This window comes from Lutra lutra, chromosome 10, assembly GCF_902655055.1.
Source record: "Lutra lutra chromosome 10, mLutLut1.2, whole genome shotgun sequence".
In the NCBI taxonomy this organism is placed as follows: Eukaryota; Metazoa; Chordata; class Mammalia; order Carnivora; family Mustelidae; genus Lutra; species Lutra lutra.
In genome coordinates this window covers 87,727,939-87,748,598 of record NC_062287.1, presented here as the reverse complement: position 1 = coordinate 87,748,598, position 20,660 = coordinate 87,727,939, and the positions used below count along the sequence as shown (strand labels likewise).

At 44.5% G+C, this 20,660-nt stretch overlaps 1 protein-coding gene across 7 annotated transcripts in view; it reads left to right on the top strand.

Annotated features, from left to right (window-relative positions):
- The window catches only part of SLC1A2 (solute carrier family 1 member 2), a 142,846-nt gene that overhangs the window by 91,818 nt on the left and 30,368 nt on the right, over positions 1–20,660 (top strand). For all 7 annotated transcript variants that reach the window (XM_047692533.1, XM_047692530.1, XM_047692529.1 and 4 more), the window contains exons 5-7: positions 3,385–3,550; positions 7,882–8,008; positions 16,501–16,734. In XM_047692533.1, coding sequence (XP_047548489.1) covers positions 3,385–3,550; positions 7,882–8,008; positions 16,501–16,734 — 527 coding nt within the window. The remainder of the gene's footprint in view (positions 1–3,384; positions 3,551–7,881; positions 8,009–16,500; positions 16,735–20,660) is intronic.

Below are 20,660 nucleotides of genomic sequence, written 5' to 3'. Positions count from 1 at the left end.
TTCCTTCTTGGGCCCTGTCGTGTCCATGTTCCATACAAGGACACCCCCTTTGGTGCCCTTGACAGGGAAGTATTGAAGCAGGCATGCCCCTGGAGCTGTTGCTCTGGGCTGCGGTGAGCCATGCTCGCACTCAGTGACCTGTCTGGTCAGTGGGCAGTCTCAGCTTGGAGCTGTCCGCGGCAGGACCACTGAGGGCTGAGCTGTTCCCCTCCCCCGCCCCCGCCTGGGACACCCCCTCTCTGCCCCCGCTGGGAACATTCATGAGGAATGAACCCTTCGTCCCCCAGCAAAGCCCAGGGTCACTATCCCTTTGGAGTTAGGATAATCAGAGGAAAAATTCAGTAGAATTTTTTTTAATGATTTATTTATTTTAGAGAGAGAGAGAGCAGGAGCAGGAGGGGCAGAAGGAGAGGGAGAGAGAATCTCAAGCAGACTCCCATGATGAGTGCAAAGACCCACACAGGGCTCCATCTCACGACCCTGAGATCATGGCCCGAACCGAAACCCGGAGTCGGATGCTTACCTGACTGCACCACCTGGGCACCCCTGTGTAGGTCATTCATCTACCTCAGGGCAAGGGAGCATGCAGATTCCTTAAGCTGGACTTCAGGCAGCCTAGAAGAAAGGGGTCTTAAACAAGGAGCCATCCATGGACTCAGGAGGACCTCGAAGAGGACCCAGAGAAAGGGAATCATCATACGGTGATATTGCATTGCCAGAGAGAAATGGTGCCTGAGGGGTGCCTTCTGTGCCCTTGGGATACAGCTGCAAGTGATGACGAAAAGCCCGTCTTGGGTGTGGGGGGACTTCATGATCAGAATTAGACACAGGGGTGGAAAGAGGAAGGTGCACATCCCCAGAGCAGAGGCTGCCTTCCCCCAGGTGGCAGGCCCCATGTCTTACAGAGCAGGGAGGTGACCCAAGCCGAGGTTTCCAGGACAGCAATGGGCAGTCAGTTGCGGCCAGACCACAGGAATCCAACCCAGGGACAGGGATTATGTGGGTCTTCTCTTCCTGGGAATCCAGTTCACTCATCTACTCCGCACTTGTGGGCACCTCCTGGGTGCCAGGCTCCCTACTATGCAGGGGACGCCACGGGCAACGAGACACTCTGGGTCTCTGCCCAGGGGACCTTACATTCAGGGAGTGGGGAACACAGACCAGAACAAACATCACGTACATACACAAGCTATTCAAAAAATTAAGGTAAGTGCTCTCTGAGCACCGGAGGCAAGATGAGGGGCTCTGCAGTAACTGTGAGAGACACCTGAGCTGAAAGAGTGAGGGACAAACTGAGCTAGGCTGAGGATGGGGTGGAGCTGCTGGGGACTGGGGGCGGAGCCTGTCCAGAGGTGTTGCCCTCAGAGAGAAGGAAGGACAGTGTGTGGGAGGTAGAGTGAGCTGGGCGAAGCAAAGCCCAGCTCAGGCAGGACCTGGTAGGCCACGGCCAGTCTCAGGAACTTATTCTAAGAGAGTTTTAGGCACAGGGAGACACTGTTTTTCTATTTTTAAGAAATCAACCCGGCAGCTTTAGATGTAGACAGAGCTCTGGGGAGCTGGACTTACCTGGTGTTTGCAGGTAGACTAGAAGGCGGGTGGGAATAGCAGTGAGCAGGCTTTTGCACGTTCTAAGGTGAGAGACCCTGGTGGCTTGGACTTGGGTAGACTGGAGTTGGCCCTAGATGGCGCTGTCCAACCCAGGTAGGCCCAGATCAAGAACTCAGGCAGAAACCAGGCCCATGTTCCTGTATCCCTAGCAACTTGCCTGAAACTTAAGCCACTGGTCTGTGCTGTTTAGAAGCTGATTTTGGAGTCAGACATGCCTCACCCTGAATCCCGCTTCAGCAACTAGCTATCTGTCTGCCCTGCAGGTAGTTAGCCCTGGAGCCTTGAGGGGTTACTGTTGACAGAAGAGATGATAGATGGCAGGTGCACACTTGACCCTGAGAGCCACTGTTTATTTACCACCAGGGCCACTAGTCTTTTGAACTCAAGCCTTGGCTTCTTTAACATTCCAAGGACAGGTCCCCAGTTGGCTTCTGGTCTTCCCATTTCCCCTGGGAGCATAACTCTCTTGCTCCCAGAAGCCTCCCTTTGGATGGTTCCTGTGTTCTTTCTTCATGCCGACATTGCCCAGGTCAAGGGGACCATGAGCTTCCTGTTCTCCCCTTGCACACTCAGGCTGAGCTTCCTCCCTCCCTGCACAGGTGCAGGTGGTCAGGCTAGAACAGAGCATATCCTGCTTTTCTCCCACTTTGGACAATGGTCAGTTTGGCATTGCTCACCGTTTGGCCCTGCCACAGTGAACTGGGACCATGGAGCTTAGGGAATAGAAGAATTCAGTGGTGCTCAGGCACTCTGAGTTCAAGTCCCAGTTCTGCCAAGAGCTCTATTGATTGACAAGTCATTTGAGTTCCCCATGCCTCCCCTTCCATATCTATTCAGGGTTCAGCCATCTGTTGCCTACTACGTACCAGCACTGACATTCTAGGATTCTGCATGAGTTCTATTTTAATACTCTTAGAGGTATTGTTTCTCGGGGCTCCGATGTGAATTTTCACAGCACTCTGCATGCAGGGTGCCTGGCACCTTTAAAAATAGAATGGATGTCACAGATGTCGAGGAATAGCATGAGAGGTTCTTGGGAGGCCATTTCCACGGAGATCCTTGGGAAACATTGAGCAAGGCTTGGCATCACTATCTAGAAGGAGTGGGTGTCTTCTTTCCTTACATTTTGATCTGAAATATAAGCCAACATCCCTGTCATTGTAGCTGCTGGCTGCTAGTACATCTGGTGATCAGATGGAGATGCTCAGCAGAGCATGATTCTGGAAGGAGCCCAAATGAGTGGGTCTGTGAAGACTCTGCCAGACAGGAACCAGAGAGGAAGGAGCAAAGCAGGTGGACCATGAGACCTCATCTGATCCCTGCATAGACCCTTACTCTCCTACTCTTGACCAGATCCAAGGCCCCTCCCAAGGGGCAAGAAGGGTCATCCAATTAGTTTCGCCATTATGAAGAGCATCCATGTTGGATGTCGGATGTTGTCTCCAAGATGCAGGGCTACCATCATGGGAATGTAAGAAGTAGACGTCTGTCCCCCACCTTGAAGTGTGCATCCCATTATGGGATCACACCACATTACAAATGAAAGTTATAAATCCTGTAATTATCATGTGATGAGAATAACCGTTTCCCACTATATTTGTGTCATAAAAAGTTACTTTGTTAAACACAGACATATAAAATATTCCCCAACCTTTGTAACCTTGTTTTGACAGTTCTTAATTATTTTTTCACATACTGGGAACTTTATAAACATGTAAGTGGCTAGACTTTGGGTGATAAACCTCTCACGTTTCTATTTTCCTCCCACTCCGTTAGATTCAAACGGTGACCAAGAAAGTCTTGGTGCCACCTCCATCAGACGAGGGCAATGCCACCAATGCTGTCATCTCCTTGTTGAATGAGACTGTGACAGAGGCACCTGAGGAAGCGAAGGTGGTTATCAAGAAGGGCCTGGAGTTCAAGGACGGCATGAATGTCTTAGGTAGGCAACCTGGTGTTCATCGCAGGGGGAGACGATGGCCAACCCTTCCTGCTTCTCAGCACCCAGCAGCCCTGCCTCCCTTCTCAGAAAACCTGTTGCTGGTATTCTGTAGGTGGAGCAGGAGACTCTCTCTAGAGAGCAAGTTGAGGGTCATGGAGACTGATAGTTGAGACATTAAGGAAGAAAGAGAGGGCAAGCAGGACCATGAGGGAACATGGCAGCTAGGGGTTGGTTGTGAAAAAAGAGGGCACTAACATTCATTGGACACATTCCCTGACTTTCTGTGTGGTGTTGACAAATAACTTTCTCTGACTGTCTATTTCATGAAGTTACACATCCGATTTTTTCATTTTTTAAGCTTTCGTATTACATTATTTTTTGAGCTGTCCTTGGGTGTTAATGCTGTGCTAGGCACAGGGGCAGCCCACCCCGGCTTTCACATTCTTGAAACAAACACAATGCTATCAGGAGTGTAAAGTGTTGGTGTTGGTGCCCCAAAGGAGCTTATCCAAAGGAAATGACTTTGTTTAATTTTTTGGGATTCCAATGAGCCCTTTTCCCCTAATCTGGAGCCTTCCTAGCCTTCCATGGTTTTGGGTCTTTGGCTTGGCAAGCAGACCAGGTTTGGATCCCTTATGGACTACTCACGGGTGAGCTGACAGTGGCTGAGTTGCTCTGCTTCTCAAGCTTCATGTGTAAAGTGGGGTTGGGATTGCCATTTCTCTGGTAGATCATTATGAGTATTAAATGAGATTGCACCCGTGAGGCATAGTAGCCTATGCCTCATGCTCTGCTGGTGCAGGCTTTACAGTCGCTATCCAAGGTGGATGGAGAGCTGAGGAGCTCAATAAGAAAACAGCTCATAGAGAATGAAAACTCCCATCACATGGGTGACTCCCATTTGCTCAGTTTACTCCCTATCCACCCCCTGGGTCCACCCTCTAACCTACCCCACACCCACTATTAAACTGATGTTCCCTACAAAAGAAAGAGGGACATTTGGCCCTAAGCTGGGAGAAACAGGGAAGCTAGGCAGGAGAAATAGATTGATCCATGCAAGCAAGCTTTCTAAGGATTTGAGGGATTGCTGGCTAGAAGGGGATCAGCTCAATGATCCTTCCACTTTACCATCTAGGAGATCAAATGCCTTTGTCTCCTTAGTAGGGTTGTCAGAGAAAAGACTGGACGCCCAGTTAGGTGTGAATTCCAGGTGAACAACAAATGACTTTTTTAGTGTAGGGTATGTCCCAAATATTGCAAGGGACATACTTATACTAAAATAAAATATATTCATTCTTTATCTGAAATCCACATTTTAACTGGGTATCCTGTTTGTTTGTTTGTTCTAAACTTGCTCACCTGACACCTACCTTACCCAGAATGGTTGAGAGAAAGAGGTAGAGAAGAAGGAGGATTGTCTAGGCACTGAAAAGCAGAAGCTTCAGTAGGGATCTTCTTAGTTTGGCCTGGCGGGAAGCAGGTTCAGTAGTGAGAGCATGGAGGAGTGGCAATGGAAGATCAATAAACATTGTTGACAGTCAGTGTGAGGTGACAGGAGGAAAGAGAGAGGACAGAGAGGGTGAGTTCCTCTGGGGGGAGCTTGCAAATACCCTCAGATCCACCCCGGATCAACCCCTTCTCGCCCAATGCCAGATATGTGTGATCCCAGCCATACTCTGTCCCTGAAGGCCCATGGGCAAAGTGAACCCACAGACCATTACATATTCTGGAGGAGGTTAAGGCCATGAGTCATGAGGCCAAAACTTTGGGGTGAATCATTCAGAAGACTTTCATGGTCGTTTCCAGATTCTCAGTGGATTCTGGGAAGTCCTGTTGACCCTGGGCTGTACTGGGGAGTTTCAACACAACTCACTACTCTCTCAGCCCCAGCAATCCAGTCTAAGGGGGCTTTGTTCAAGCAAAACATCCCAGTTCCAGTAAGTGACTTTAGTGAGGTGATGTTGACAGAGGGAAGTGACATGGAAGCTGGACATGGGTGGGCAGCAGCAGACGGAGCTCTGGAAAGCCAAGGGAAGTTAGACTGTTGAGAAACTTCCCATGTACAAATCCCTTGGTCTTCTAAGGGTGGAGAAGGTGGCTTTTGTTTTGTTTTGGAAAGTCCCAATGATCAGGCATTGCAGTAAGTGAAGACAAAACCTTGGTTCTGGGCTCCTTCTTCTTGAGGTACTCATTTCTCTCCCCAGTAACCTCCAGACCACTTCTGAGCTCTCTCCTCTAACCCCAACCATTAAATCAATTCCTGGCAGAGTTTGCTCCTTCCAACTTCTCTCTCTTAGTGATAGATGTGGCCCAATTTCTTCTGACTCCGCAAGGGGAACTTTTTTCTGCCAGCTCTTTGAGATTTTGAAACCTTGAGTTTTTTCTCTTAAAATCTCCAAATGAAATTAACTGGGTTATACTAGCCTTCTCAGCCAGAATGTTCACAGATTATTTCTCACTACACACCTAGCAAACTCTTCTCCATGTGCTTGAGAGAAGGGCTTGGGAATAGCCCAAATTTGGTTCCATACATGATGGGAGAGCTAGACCACTCTTACCTGATCACTAAATTTCATGAAGCCAGTCTCTGTGGCCAATAACTCACTTGTAAGGCCCTTGCCGGTCTTTCTGGCTGAGATCTGAAAAGGAGAAGTATTCACTACTGGGAATTAACAATCCTGGGTACACGTGCTGGGTTCTTTTTGGTAAAGAGAGAGGCTCCAATGAAGGATAGTTGCGCAGTCTGAGTTGATATGTGCTTGGTGTGGGGAAGTGAGTGGTTTTGGGGGAGCTAGGAAAAAGGTAAAGTCAAAGGTTCAGAAAAAAGAATTCCTCCCCAAGAGAATCAAACTATAATGCTATAATTTTCCCAGTATAACTCAAGACTGTGGGCAGAACTGAACACAATAGGAAACTGAATGTAATAGAGAGGACTGGCAATTAGGTCTGCCAAACTGGGATAAGGCTGGTGTAGGGAAGAGGAAGGAAGGAGAGGAGTATAGGGGATGGGCCATACTACATTTCAGAGAAAATGTCAGATGGGTAAGCAAGGTCCTGTGGCCAAAGGGACAGTAGCATTGACTGACAGTTCATGCAAGTAGTCAGAATTGGAGCCCCAGGACTGGCAATCGTGGGTCAGGAGTGGGGTGAGGGCACAGCCTGACTGGGAATCAGAAATTCAGATAAGCAGTAATGGGGATGTCTGTAAGCCATGTTGTGCCCCAGTCCCTGGGTAGGCCTGGGTGAGACTTCAGGCTGGGGGTGAGACTCTGAGGACAAGAATGGGAAGGAATGGTGAGGGGAGGGAAACTTGTGGGGAGAGAGAAGCCAGGCCCAGCTTGGAGGAACCAAAGTATATGGTTCCCAGGACAGGTACTCAGGTGGAGGGAATGAGGCAAAGGCAATACAGAGATAAGACCCAAGTTTGGGTGTTGGAGCTGGTTTAGGACCCAGTGCAATTTCATGGGGACAGAGTTCCTCACATCCTTACAGCCTGGGTTAGGATTGCTCTTACAGGCTGTGGTGGGGCTGGATTGAGATTGAAGTCAAGTGATGTCAAGTGAAGGGAGAAGGTGGCTAAGGGGCTAGAAAGTTACAAAGTCTATATTTTGCCTTTTTGATACATTGCAAAAAAAATGCAGTAAAAAAGGAAGCATTCTACCAATTTTGACCTTGAAAAGAATGATGAAGAATTAATAACAAGTTAAATCCAAATGAACTGGGTCAATTGGGGTTTCCCAATTGCTTTTGATTTCTCATTGATTTCCATTTGACTTTTCAACATTCTTCCTCCTTCTCACATTAGGCATGTAGCAGTAGAAAAATACTTTTATGCTCAGGATTTTCCTACAGTGAAACATACCAGCCATGCATAAGTTTAGGATAACACCAAACTAACATAGACATAACCCTGGCAGGGATTTTCTTGGCTAATTGGTCTCTGCAGTTCTGATGTAGGCTCCAAAGTTTGCACGATAATCCCCAAGTCCCAACAAGCCTTCCTTCATTAATCTATGGACTATGGAATTGGCTTACCCATGATTTCATAAGTGAGGAGGAGAGAGAAGAGAGCATTTTGAGTTTGGAATGAAACGGAATTCATTTCCTCCAAGGAACTAACACCACTGACAGTTCAACTTGCTGTTGTGGGAAATGTTAGGGGATGCCATAATTATCCAGGAGAAAGGTATTTTCAGTGTGAAACCAAATGCCTAAATCACAGGGCAACAGGCAGGGGAGAAGGTGGCTCCCTATGTCGGGAATGGTGAAGGAGGGAGAAGAAACACATATTTCTAATCTGCCCTTCTGTGTAATGTGATTTCCCCCAACAGGTCTGATAGGGTTTTTCATCGCTTTTGGCATCGCCATGGGGAAGATGGGCGAGCAGGCCAAGCTGATGGTGGAATTCTTCAACATTTTGAATGAGATTGTAATGAAGTTAGTGATCATGATCATGTGGTAAGTGGGCTTGTTCTTCCTTCAGTGTGGTGGGGGTGGGGGCGTCCAGAGGTCTTGGGATCCTTGGAAGATCATGGAGCCTTCCTAGCAGGAGCGAGTGGGTGGCCATGGACCAAGCAAAGTGCTCTCCAGAAAGACTTTGAGAAAGGGATGAAAATCTCTTTCTGGGAGCTTCCCCTAGAAAATGGTTTGGAAAACTATGGCCCATCCTCAGGCCAGATCCTTTCTGCTACTCCTTTAGTGGCCTACAGGACTGGGTTTTATGTTCTTATGTTGCTGGGGGGGGGGAATCAAAAGAGTAATAATATTTCACACACATGAAAATTACATGAAATTCACATCAGGGCCCATAGATAGAGTTTTATTGGCACATGGCCACACCCTTTCATTCACATATTGTCTAGCATTACTTTATGCTGAATGCAGAGTTGAGTCATTCTGATCAACACCATGTAGCCTGCAAAGACCGAAGTATTTACTATTTGACCCTTCACATAAAAAGTTTGCCAATCCCTACAGTGGGAACACAAAAACAACAACAACAACAATTAAAAAGAGGGACAAGCTGAATAAACCAACTAGTAATTCTGAATCCAGCAGTATCAGAAAACATTGAGATAAGTCCAAGATACCAGGGATGATATGGCCTGACCCAGGGTTTGTGGAAGGACCGCCACTCTAATATTCTGGCGTCCAAAAGCAATGTATCAGAGACTCTTCATTCAGACAGAAGGAAAAAGAGGCAGTTTTCAGGCCATGCAAGCAAAATGATATCACAGAGGACACATTAAAATTATAAGTACTCTTGGAAAAGTGGTTCCACCCTCTAGTTGTGTAGAAGAGAAGACTGTGGTCCAGAGTGACTACGTCTTGATTGTACAATATCACGATCATTAGAACAATAAAACTTATCAATTCTTGATTTCCTTTTATCTGTGAAGAGCCATGATAAGTGCTTAATACTTACCTATTGTAACTCCAATAACCCTGCAAAGATGGCATCATGACTCTCATTTTCCAGAAGAGGAAACTGAGGTATATTGAAGTTGAATACTTTGCTTAAGACTATGTATCTGGGGAGGGGGCGCGGGAGAGGAGCTGGAGTACCTATTGATTTCACAATCCTTGGTGCATAGTTGGGGGGCTTTTTTGTTTGAATTATCTAAGTAATACCATCTCTACTCCATTTCATGTAGGTTTATGGTCAGTGGTTCTGAACTCTAGGGCAGCCCAGGAGAGCAGGAGCATCCATTCCTTTATGAAGGAAGCTATACCACCTTCAGAACTTTCTACTGCCCCATATCTCTCAGATGGAAAGATTTTTTTAAAGATTTTTTATTAATTTATTTGACAGACAGAGATCACAAGTAGGCAGAGAAGCAGGCAGAGAGAGGAGGAAGCAGGCTCCCTGCTAAGCAGAGACCCAGGACCCAGGACCCTAGGATCATGACCTGAACCGAAGGCAGAGGCTTTAACCCACTGAGCCACCCAGGTGCCCCTCAGATGAAAAGAATTTTACATGCATTTGTTCCATATCTCTATGATGGTCTGGTACGCTTGCCTGGGAAAAAAAGAAAACCATTATTAGATTAAGCGACATCTGTGTCCTATCTGTCACAGAAATTCTGGATTACAGATTCCCTGTCTCTGTGTGCTCCCCTGCTACCCACCTTCCCCAATCCTCCTCTGATCTTCTTTTACTTCTGTGTGGTGCCTTCCACTAAAATCCTACCTTCTTTTTCTCTTCTTCCTCCCCTTGGCCCCTACTCCCACTTTACAAGGGCAAAAATCTGTTTTTGACTTTTTTTTTTTACCTCCACAGAACCAAACATTGTGATGTGCTGGTAGAAATTCTTACTGAACCCTCAGGAGTGAGTAGGCTAGCTGATGAGCCTCAGATCAAGAAGATGTGCCTCGTGATTTCATGAAACATATTTACTAGACTTGGCTTGTTTCAGATCATTGCTTTTTGTACTTTTAAAACACAAACAGGATGCCAGTAAAATTGTGTGTGTGTCTGTCGTGCTGATTTTTCAACTTCCCAGGCAATCCTAGATTTCTGAATATTTCTTTTCAATGAAAATCTAAAGTCACACACAATGTGATGCTCTAAAAAAATATGCTTAGAAACTTTAAGATCCATCTGTGGTTGCTGAGACTTTAATAGATGATAATGGCTAAAGTAGGATATGCCTCTTGGTAGTAAACATTAGGATCTGCCCTGGTCTCCTAGAATTTTTTAGAATGAGCATCCTTGCCCTAAAAATTCAGTTCATATTTCTGTATGATGGTGCCAGTGATGTGGGCCGTGTTACTTCCACTAAGCCCACGAAGAGAAGGAATCTAGGAGGTGAGGTCAGTCATGGGATGAAGGGCGTGCTCTCTTCTCCACAGGGATGAAAGGTGTGGATCAAGGTTTCCTGTTCACTGAAACCAAAACTCCTAAAGATTTACTATCAAATCCCAGGAGACGCAGAGCAATTGTGAGCCAGGGACAAGGCCTATGGAACGATTTCTGACAGCTGTTCGGTGACCTCAGCTAGACAAACAGTCAGGAGGGGGTTCTACGACACAAGATGCTGTTTCTACACATTTCTTTCATTCTTTAGCTGCCTTGTCAGTGCCTGATAACGATGCGTGTGGGAAGGTTTGGGGTGAAACACTCAATTACTCTTTAACTGACCCCCTCAAAGCTAAATGACCAGTTCTTGGGGATTCTTCTCTGTGTGGTAGTCAGAATAGTATAATAGCAAAATAAAACATTGGAGAGGTGGCTATTATTGTAATAGGGATTATTACTAAATTATAACTTAGAGTTATGAAATGTTTGCTATGCGCTCAACATTACCTCTTTTATTGTGCTGCACCTATTTATTACTGAGGAGCTAATTATTATTATTATAATTGTCATTAAATCGTAGCTAAGATTTGCCAAATTCCTGCTATATGCTGAACAGTGTTCCACTTGCTTTACGAGCATTAACTGACTTAATTGTCTCAGTAATACCTAGCAGAAATAGGTAGTTTTATTAGCCCCATTTTCCAGATGTGAAAACTAAGCACAGAGTTTAACTTGCCCAGTGTTGCACAGTGCCTTATTAACTAATTAATTAATTGTATGGCACCTTATTCAGCTTCTATCTGACTTCACACCAGAGTGAATCCAGGACACTCTGGTTACTAACTGTGTGATTCTATATGGGTTAGACAGTTCCTAAACCCCATGTCAGAATGGATTGATCATAGAATCAACCTCCTAGGGTTGCTGTGAGAATTAAATGAAATTGAGGCCAACAGTTACAAAGCATTTCTCACGTGCTGGGACCTGCCTAAACATTGTCTATGAACCAGTATTATCATTGCAGTTATTTTGTGATTATCATTACTGTTATCATTCAATCCATATCCTCTGTTTCTCTGTGTTCATGGATTCTTCAAGAAGCCTAAAAGGTCCATTATTCACCAAAAAAAGAGAGAAAAACCCTTAATTTCAGTATGATTTTCATATCCTCATTTTTTGCAAATTTCTTTAAAACATTTTTTTCAAATCTGAAAATCTAAACAGAAAGTAAAACTTTGCATACTCTCGCCACTGTAGAAACACAAGGCAAGAAGTGAGATCTCTTCATTCTTTCAATTTTCCCTCCCTGTTAACCTACCACCACCACCACCATCCATCCATCCATCCATGCATCCAACTGTCCATCCATCCATCCAATCATCCATCCATCCATCCATCCCTGCTTTCAATCCACAAATATATTTTGAGCCCCTATTCTATGCCAATAATAATTTTAGGTGCCGGTGATATAATGGTGAATGAGAGAGAAAAATTCTGGCCCTCATGGAGCCTACATTCTTTTGGAAAAGGAGAAGAATTAAAGGAATAAAAGGAAACAAATTAGAATTTAGACAGTAATCTCTGCTACAAAGTCAGTAACCAGGACAGTGGGACCGAGAGTGATGGGGGATGGAAATATGCCTTAGATTTGATCCAGAGGACCCAGGAGGGCTGTCTGGGGAAGTGACTTTTGAGGAAGACCTGAAGAATGAAAAGAGGTTGCTCTGTGAAGAACCAACAGGAGAATTTTCCAGGGGGAGGAAATAGCAGATAAAGGGTTTTCAAGGGTCAGAATGAAGATCAGGGGTAGCTGTAATGTGGTTGGTTGGTGAGGAGGTAGAAAGCTATGAAGTTGGGGAGGTGAGCAAGAGGCAGATCCCATAGGGTCTTGTAGGCTACCATGATGAGTTGGGGTTTATTGACTTGAAAAATGAAGTCCTTAGGAGGCTACAAGCCTGGAGGCTCTCCATACTGATTTTCAGCCTATCCTGATAAAAATTTCTAATCCACACAAAGTAACTCTGAGCACAGTCACTCCTTGGATAGTCAGGACATCTGTCTAGATCTAAGTGGACTGGGAAAAATGGAGAGTTGTGTTACTTTTTGAGCCTGAATACAGACAACACCCTTGGGTAATTCTTAGAATGTATATTTAGCTCTCTGTTGACAGACTCTCCCATTTATTAGCTCTCCTGGGTTCTGTCCCAAACTGGAAAGCTAGTGTTGCTATTGGAAACCAATAGCAGTGTGGGACAGAACCAGAGTGGCTTTATGGCAAGCCTGAGAAAGTCCCTCCACTAATTTCCATCTAAGTGTCTGATCCACCATCGGTCCTATGACTCAGAGTCCTGAATTATTTACCTTAATGGGTTAAGACTAAAGGTCTTGAATCAGTTGGAGCTAATGGAAGTGGTTTCCAGAGGCTAACCAAGTAATACCTGCATTTCATCGGTTGTAGAGCAGATTTTAGCCCTTGAAACACTGGTTTCCAAACACATCAGGAATTACCTGGAACTTGTTTAAAATATAAATGCCCCCTAGGTCAGCTCCAGGAAATTCTAACTCAGCCGATAGGTGGTGGGCCTGGGGAATCCACGTTGATACCAGGCAGGCCAACTTGATTGTGAAGCTGGTGTCTATGAACGCACAGAGACACTGAGGTCTGGGCATGTTAAATTCTATATATGAGTTTGTGTTTGTGGAGTGGAGGGCAGTCTTGGCAAGGGAAACTTGGTGGGAGGGAACCTGAAGATGACAAGGGCAGAGGTACCAAGTGGATGGAGGAAAGAATGGTTGATGCAACAGGAAGCAAAAGACTTGGCGGGCCAGTCTTAGATTAATCATGGCTTTGACCACAGTGCCCAGAGCTGCAGATACAAGCAACCCAACGACAGTGTGGTAGATATTTTCTCTTCCTGCTCTGCAGTCATGTCCTTCTAATTCAGAAGTGGGTCCAGCTATTCCTGGGTACCATTTGGCTTCAGAAACTTACTGGAGCCCTCAGTCTCTTCATGCACTTTGGTTTATGGCTTTGATTGCTTGTTTCATCTCAGGAGCTTTGTGTGGTGACCTCAAATCCCGTACATTTGCCCTTTATTTCCCATGGGGTGTCATTTTCTTCCTTTTTTAAAAAAATTTTTAAAATTAGTGTAATTATTTTTTATAAAAGAATTTATTTATTTATTTGACAGACAGTGATCACAAGCAGGCAGAGAGGCAGGCAGAGAGAGAGATAGGAGGAAGCAGGCTCCCCGCTGAGCAGAGAGCCTGATGCGGGGCTCGATTCCAGGACCCGGAGATCATGACCCGAGCCGAGGTCAGAGGCTTTAACCCACTGAGCCACCCAGGCGCCCCTGGGGTGTCATTTTCAATGAGATAATTATGTAGAAACCCAGGAGCTCAGAAACTCCAGTTCCTGAGTGGAAGATTAAGCCACTCATTTTGAACACAGGTGCAGGGAAGTAATGACTCTAGAAGACACCATTGAGGACAAAGGCTCTTTCCTTCTTCGAGTTAATGCTCATTCCTGTTCTGGAGACCAAGGTGTTTCATTCCTGCTCACCATATTTATTTGCCCTGATACTCTACCTTCTGGCCTTCTTCATTGACCTTGGAAACTCACGTTTCTCCTAGTGAGCTGAGTGCTCCAGAGGAAACATGTTTCCTCTCTCTGATCTGTTTGGCTCTGGCTCAAATGTGTTCTCCAGGGGGACTAGATAGCTGGTCTTGCTTGGGAAAGTGCCTTGAAAATCCCTTTTCTCCATTCTGCAAATTGCGTGTCCCAGAAGAGCAGGGAAATCGAATGTCACCCAGAACAGCTCAGGTTTGTGTTTTTCTGGACATCTTTAAAGGGTGGTTGGTGCTTGGGAAAGAATTGATCTCGTGGCTTATGAAGATAAATGCTTGTTGGCTTTATGGGAAAGTGCATGGTGCTCAGTTACTTACAACTTCCTGGCACAAAGGCCTGGCCTCTGAGACAACCCCACTCATCTAAGAGATGTTGTGACCATGGGTGCATCAGGAGAGTGTAAAATTCAAGGGTTTAAGGACTTAGCTCCTTCATGCCTGCAGAAACAGCCCTCCAACATTGCCAGCCTTCACCCACGGGAAAGATGTGGAGGCTACAGGCTGGATACTCATCAGGGAAGAGAGTTATTCTAAGGTTTTCACTAATTCTTGTCATTTACCAATCAGCTCTTTCAGAAGGTTCCTCTTGACAAAATATTTTGCTCATAAAAACATCTGCCATTGGATGGCAGTAGTCTATGCGTGGGTTTAGAAAGCCACATTAACTCAGACTTGGCTCTTTAAGAATGGTGGAGGAGAGGACATGGTGTACATGTGTGACCACAGAATGTAGAGGATTCCTTGGTCAGCAGTCAGACTGGTGCTCAAAGGGATGGGGGCGGGACTTTGACAGGGCACACATATGCATGCTCAAATATGCAGTCCTCACAGCAATCCCATGAGGTTGGAGTTAGCCTAAGCTTTGACTTGCACATCTATAAAATGGGACTAAATCACTACAAGGTCATGTGGCTGGGCAAGCTTCATGTCTTACGTAATTGTATATATAATTCTCCTCTGCCCACCTCTTTTTTTTTTTTTAAGATTTTTATTTATTTGACACACAGAGAGAGAGAGAACACAAGCAGGGGAAACAACAGACAGAAGGAGAGGGAAAAACAAGCTCCCCACTGAGCAGGGAGCCTGATGCAGGGTTCAATCCCAGGGCACTGGAATCAGGACCTGAGCCGAAGGCAGACACTTAACCAACTGAGCCACCCCAGGAACTTCTACCCACATCTTTTTTTTTTACCCAGGAAAGGCACAATTGCAAAAAACAAAAACATAAACAAACAGATAAACAAAAAACAACCAGCAAATCTGGCTGGGCAGTCTGTCTCCCTTTGCTGACTCCATTACCTCAGTGGGGGGACCTTATCTTGGGACTTCATTTCCCCCAGTCTTTTTCTCAAATACGTTCATAATTCTTACTAAAGTATCAACTTCCCCCTCAAACATTTTCTTTCCAGTCAGAAGGTGTTGCAGCCCGAACCAGTTTCTGCTTCAACCACTACCAGATTGGGCAATTAAAAAAAGGCTGTTGCCCAACATGGGAAAAATACACTCAAGAGGAAAGAGAGCACGGTTAGTGCCCTCATGGGTGAGGACAGCAGTAAGTTGTTTCCAAGCTCCCAATCAAACAATAATAAGATAGAAGCATGAAAGAAGTTTCCGTAGAATAAATCGGTGTATGGTAAGCTGTCAGCCTATGTAGAAAGAGCTCCCATTGCTCATTAAAGGAAAGTGGTTTGGCTGGGGGACGGGAAAACAACCCTCGGAGAGTCACAGGCACTGAGACTGTTCTCCTACTTCCTGGTTTTGTGGTCTTGGACTGGTCTTAACTTTTCTGAACCTCAATTTCCTCGTTTGCCAAATAAGAATAATGATACTTTGATTTCAGGGTTGTGGTAAAAATGAAATGAGGTGACGTGTGCAGAGGTCTGACTGTATTGCCTGAGACTTGGGGCAGGGAAGCCAGCGTCCCTGGTAAGACAAGTATGGAAAGAAATACTTTCAGACTGAGAAGTAATAAAACTGCGTCTCTCTAAATGGACTCTCTGGCTCAGAGGGTTTTCTTGTCTTGGCAGGTCTCTCTTTTTTGCTCCCTCTCTGTCTCTGTCTCTCTCATATTTTAATAAGCTTCCTATCGTCCAAGGTAAAAACAAAGCAAATTTACCAACACCAGCTTAGAGGTGGGTGAAACTCTCATGAGCTTTCTGGGGAGCTCAAAATGGATTCCTAGTTTTCAAGGATGAAGTTGTGGGGGGGAACAGAGAGACCAAACAAGATGGTCGAAGATTCTGTGCCTCTCCAGCTTGGTGCTTACCTGGGGGATGGTAAAGCTTGTGTCTGCTCTTCCTCAAAATCACCGGACCCACTGATGAGATTTCAGATGGTGCAGTTAGTCTGAAGTGAAGGAGAGCAGCTATCGAATCTCGTGGAATTCCTCCAGCGAAACTCTTGGTCTAGAAATAGGAAGGGTTTTCCTCAGGGTGTGGTACATGTAAGGCCCAGATAGAAGTTGTGAATTCCAGAAGGATGTCTTCAATGGTTTTTTTGGTTGTTTTTCTTTTATGTTTTCCAGGTACTCTCCCCTGGGTATCGCCTGCCTAATCTGTGGGAAGATCATTGCCATCAAGGACTTGGAAGTGGTTGCTAGGCAACTGGGGATGTACATGATCACGGTGATCGTGGGCCTCATCATCCATGGGGGCATCTTTCTCCCCTTGATTTACTTTGTAGTCACCAGGAAAAACCCTTTCTCCTTTTTTGCTGGCATTTTCCAAGCTTGGATCACTGCCCTGGGTACCGCTTCCAGGTAGAGAACACAAGAAATCACCTTTCTTTCTCTCTGCTCATTCTTTTCCCTTCTCTGCCACTTCCCCTTTGCAAAACCCTTTCATCATAAAGTTCAATGGGAATGGGTTTCACGTATTATTAAAATACTTCTGAAAAAGGTAACTGTTTTGTATTTTTGGCTCCTAGGAACTCAGGAGCCTTCTGATGAACATGTTTGCTGATAAGCAACCATCTGGAAATACTTAATATTAAATTTCCCAGACGAATGCATGCTGTTGCCTATCTAATCTGGCATATCTAGCATTGGTTTCATTTTAAATGTTTTCCAAAAGGATGTATCAGGATGTTAAGCTATTTAAGAAATTCTCTCACCTGTGATTTGAAAAATGCTATCACAAAAGATCACTCCTTTGGAGTCATTTTTCAAAAGTCAAAAAAGTGAGCTTTTTCATGGCAAATGTGTTCAGTGAGATTTTTTTTTTTAAAAACCAAACCAGAAGTCAGTCAGGTATGTGACTTCTGTATGAACTTCTAGTGGACCATTCTGCCCCAGTGATTTTGAGAAAATCGGGTTGGCATTGATTCAACTTGACATTGACTGAGAGTCTGTTCCTTCTTCGTTAACTAAGTTCCCAGGCATCTAAAGCCAGTGAGGACTCCAGAGATACACGGAGGAAAAAAAAAATATTTTTTAGATATCTTCTTAGACTGAATTTAGCAAAAACAAACAAACAAACAAAAACGGATACATAAGAAACACCTGACAATTTAGAATTTCAAAGATTAGAAGAGTATTTTTGTTTCAGCCTGCACTAGTTACTGGTATTTCTGCACAAAACTAAGGGTCATGAAACTAAGACTGAGGCAGGTGGGAGGGAGGCAAGCCAACTCTGCAACCCCTAGCTCAGCATCGTCTCTGGAGTCACAGGTGGTAGGTCCTTGTTGTTGAGCCTGTGACCATGCTCTGCAGGTGAGACGGCCACTCTGTTGTGAAGCAGCGTGACAGTTGTCCCAAGGCTACTGAGAAGGCAGTCATCTTTTCTCTACAGGCCAATAGTGGTGACCACCTGAGGAACCAAATTTATACTTCCATCTTGCACATCAATGAGATTTTGGCAGGAGTAGAGTGTGGAATTTCACAAGACGCTTAAAATATATATAATCCCAGGGATCTGGATTCTGCATTCAGTTTCCCAAGATGAAGGGAAACACCCCAAATTTCCTTTGTCCCTCTTGGTCTGATATATTTCATATGGATAAGTATCTCTATCCATAATGATCCCCCTCTCTTTGGAGAAAAAGTAAAATTCTCCCCCACCAAACAATATGTTTAGTTTTATATTTGTTTTCTGGTTATGAGCGTGGTGTTTGCTCATTGTGAAAAAAAGTCAGACAGTGAATAGAGTTTTGAAGAAGAAAATGAACATTACCAGTTCTTCTATTGCCCAGGAGTAATTAATAGTAACCCTTTTAGTTAATCTTAATAGTTCTATATTTTTCCAGTTCGTACCATGTATAGTGTTGTAAATTGCTATTACCGGTCAACCTATCATAAAAGTTCTGTCAATATGATCCTCCCACCCACTCTTTTTATTTTTTTTTTAATTTTTTTTTAAAGATTTTATTTATTTATTTGACACACAGAGAGAGATCACAAGTAGGCAGAGAGGCAGGCAGAGAGAGAGGAGGAAGCAGGCTCCCTGCCGAGCAGAGAGCCCGATGCGGGGCTCGATCCCAGGACTCCGAGACCATGACCTGAGCCGAAGGCAGCGGCTTAACCCTCTGAGCCACCCAGGCACCCCCACCCACTCTTTTTAAATGACATAATAATACCCTGTGGGTGCCACAACACAACCCCACCTTCACTGTGTGATGTACATGTAAAGTGTGTTTACTAAGCAGGGCTGTGACAAGCATCCTTATAAACACTTTTCTGTAAGCTTGTCTGATGATCCCTCAGGATAATTTATAGAAGTGGAATTTCTGAGTCTAGTGGTAAGCACACTGTATGTTTGAAAACGTACCACCAGCTTGCTGCTCAAAAAAGTCTGTTAGTGTAGGTCCCTACTAACGGGGTGTGCGAGACTGCCTTTTCCCATCTATTCACCAACACTAGATATTATCACTTTATTAATTTTCCAATCTTATTGGTGAAAAATGATCTTATTGATTTTGCACTTCTTTGATTACTAATGAGAGGAAACATCTCTTCGCCTTCTTATTGACCGTCCTCCCCTCCTCTATTTGACCTTATGAATTGTTTGTGATGGTCATTTCCTATTGGGGAATGTGTCCATTCCTGATTGACTTTAACCCTCTTCATGTATAAAAATATTAACTCATGTGTCCCATGTTGCAAATGATGTTCCTCTCTGTCTGGCGCTTGTCTTGAAAATTTGTCATGTTTTTGCCCCTAGAAGTTTTAAATTTGCATATCATTGAAGTTGTCAGTATTTTCATTTAGTATTTGGAATTTCAATTTTTTTCCTCAGGAAAATCACCACTAAAAATGATAAAATATTACTTTATATTTTCTTCCAATGCCTTTGTGGTTTTGATCTTTAAATCTTTCAAAAAATATTATTATCTTTCCTTTGAATGTCTAGACAGTTTTCCCAGTACTTTTAATTAGATAAAGTAAATCCTAAAGGCATATGGATGGCCCAAGTTCATATTTAAATCAGACAGATGCTTGGGTTATCTGGCCAAGGCCACGAATGCTAGACCCATTTCTCCTCCTTACCCTGTATTTCAAGTGAATTAATCTTTGGTTAAACTGTGGCTTTTGCCAGGATGTGGAATTTCATTTGTTAAAAGAAAACACACTTAAAGAAAAATCTGTGGCATGAGTCACATACTTAGAACTAACTCTGCCATTATGACGGGAGGGAAAAAACACAAAGCCTCAGGATGGCCAGTTAACTATTCTTTCTACCTCCTTGGACCCTGACGGAAGGAGAAGTGGAAGGAGCTGACTTCCTTTTCTCAACAGGCTGGTGTCAGGGAGGACTGATGGAAGGGGGCAGCCTGGGACACTCCTCTCTGCATCCTGCTGACATCAGTCCATGCTGTTGAAACTACTCTGGGAAAAGAGAAGAAGACTGTCAAGTATCTGCTAGTTATTATTAGCAATATTTGAAAACTGTCATATGGTCATTGAGGCAGGAGCCAAAAAACCCATGTCAGAATGTCAGATGGGCCGGAAAGAGTTAAAATTCTCAAGTTCCCATTTGGATTGGTTGGGTATATATGAATTTTGAGAGTATTTTCATGATTTACCAATTATTTTCTCTGATCTATTTAATTATCTGAAGACCTCTTGATGACATTTTGGGAAAGTGGATACAATAATAAAAATTGACATATTCCAGTCCTCCCAGAAATGTGCTCAGACTCTACCATTTAGAATCCCAGCCACCTACCACAGCTGCTGTTTCGGACTAGTCATGGTGTCCTGCCAACTCTTCAAAAGGGTCCGAAGAAAGGGTGGAGTGGGGGAGTCACGTTAAACAGCTGGGACAGCCAACTGGGTAGAAGGTACAAGAGGGCTCCAAACATTCGTTTCCTCTACCTAAGACCAAGAAGGAGGCATGAGACCCCTGGCCTGAAATCACAAAGAATGTTCCCGTAAGATGACTCTGGCTTCCCTAAGGTTATTATTGGGAGCCTGTGGGTCAGTGGTTTAAGAAGATGCCGACTTAGGTGACCCTAAGTTTAGAGTTTCCGTTTTCTGTTTCTGAGTAGGCCCTGGAATCTGCATTTTCTATAGCTCTTCTGAAGCCATAGAAAGCTTCTCCCACTCTCGGAGAAACGGAGACCTCTGGCAGGGGTCTATGTTAAGCTTGGTGGGAACCCTAATTCTGACTAGTAGAAGGAGGGAACCAGGACAAAGGCTGTCAATGCACGATAGAAAAAAGTATGTCTGCACCCAATTCAGTTTGCTAA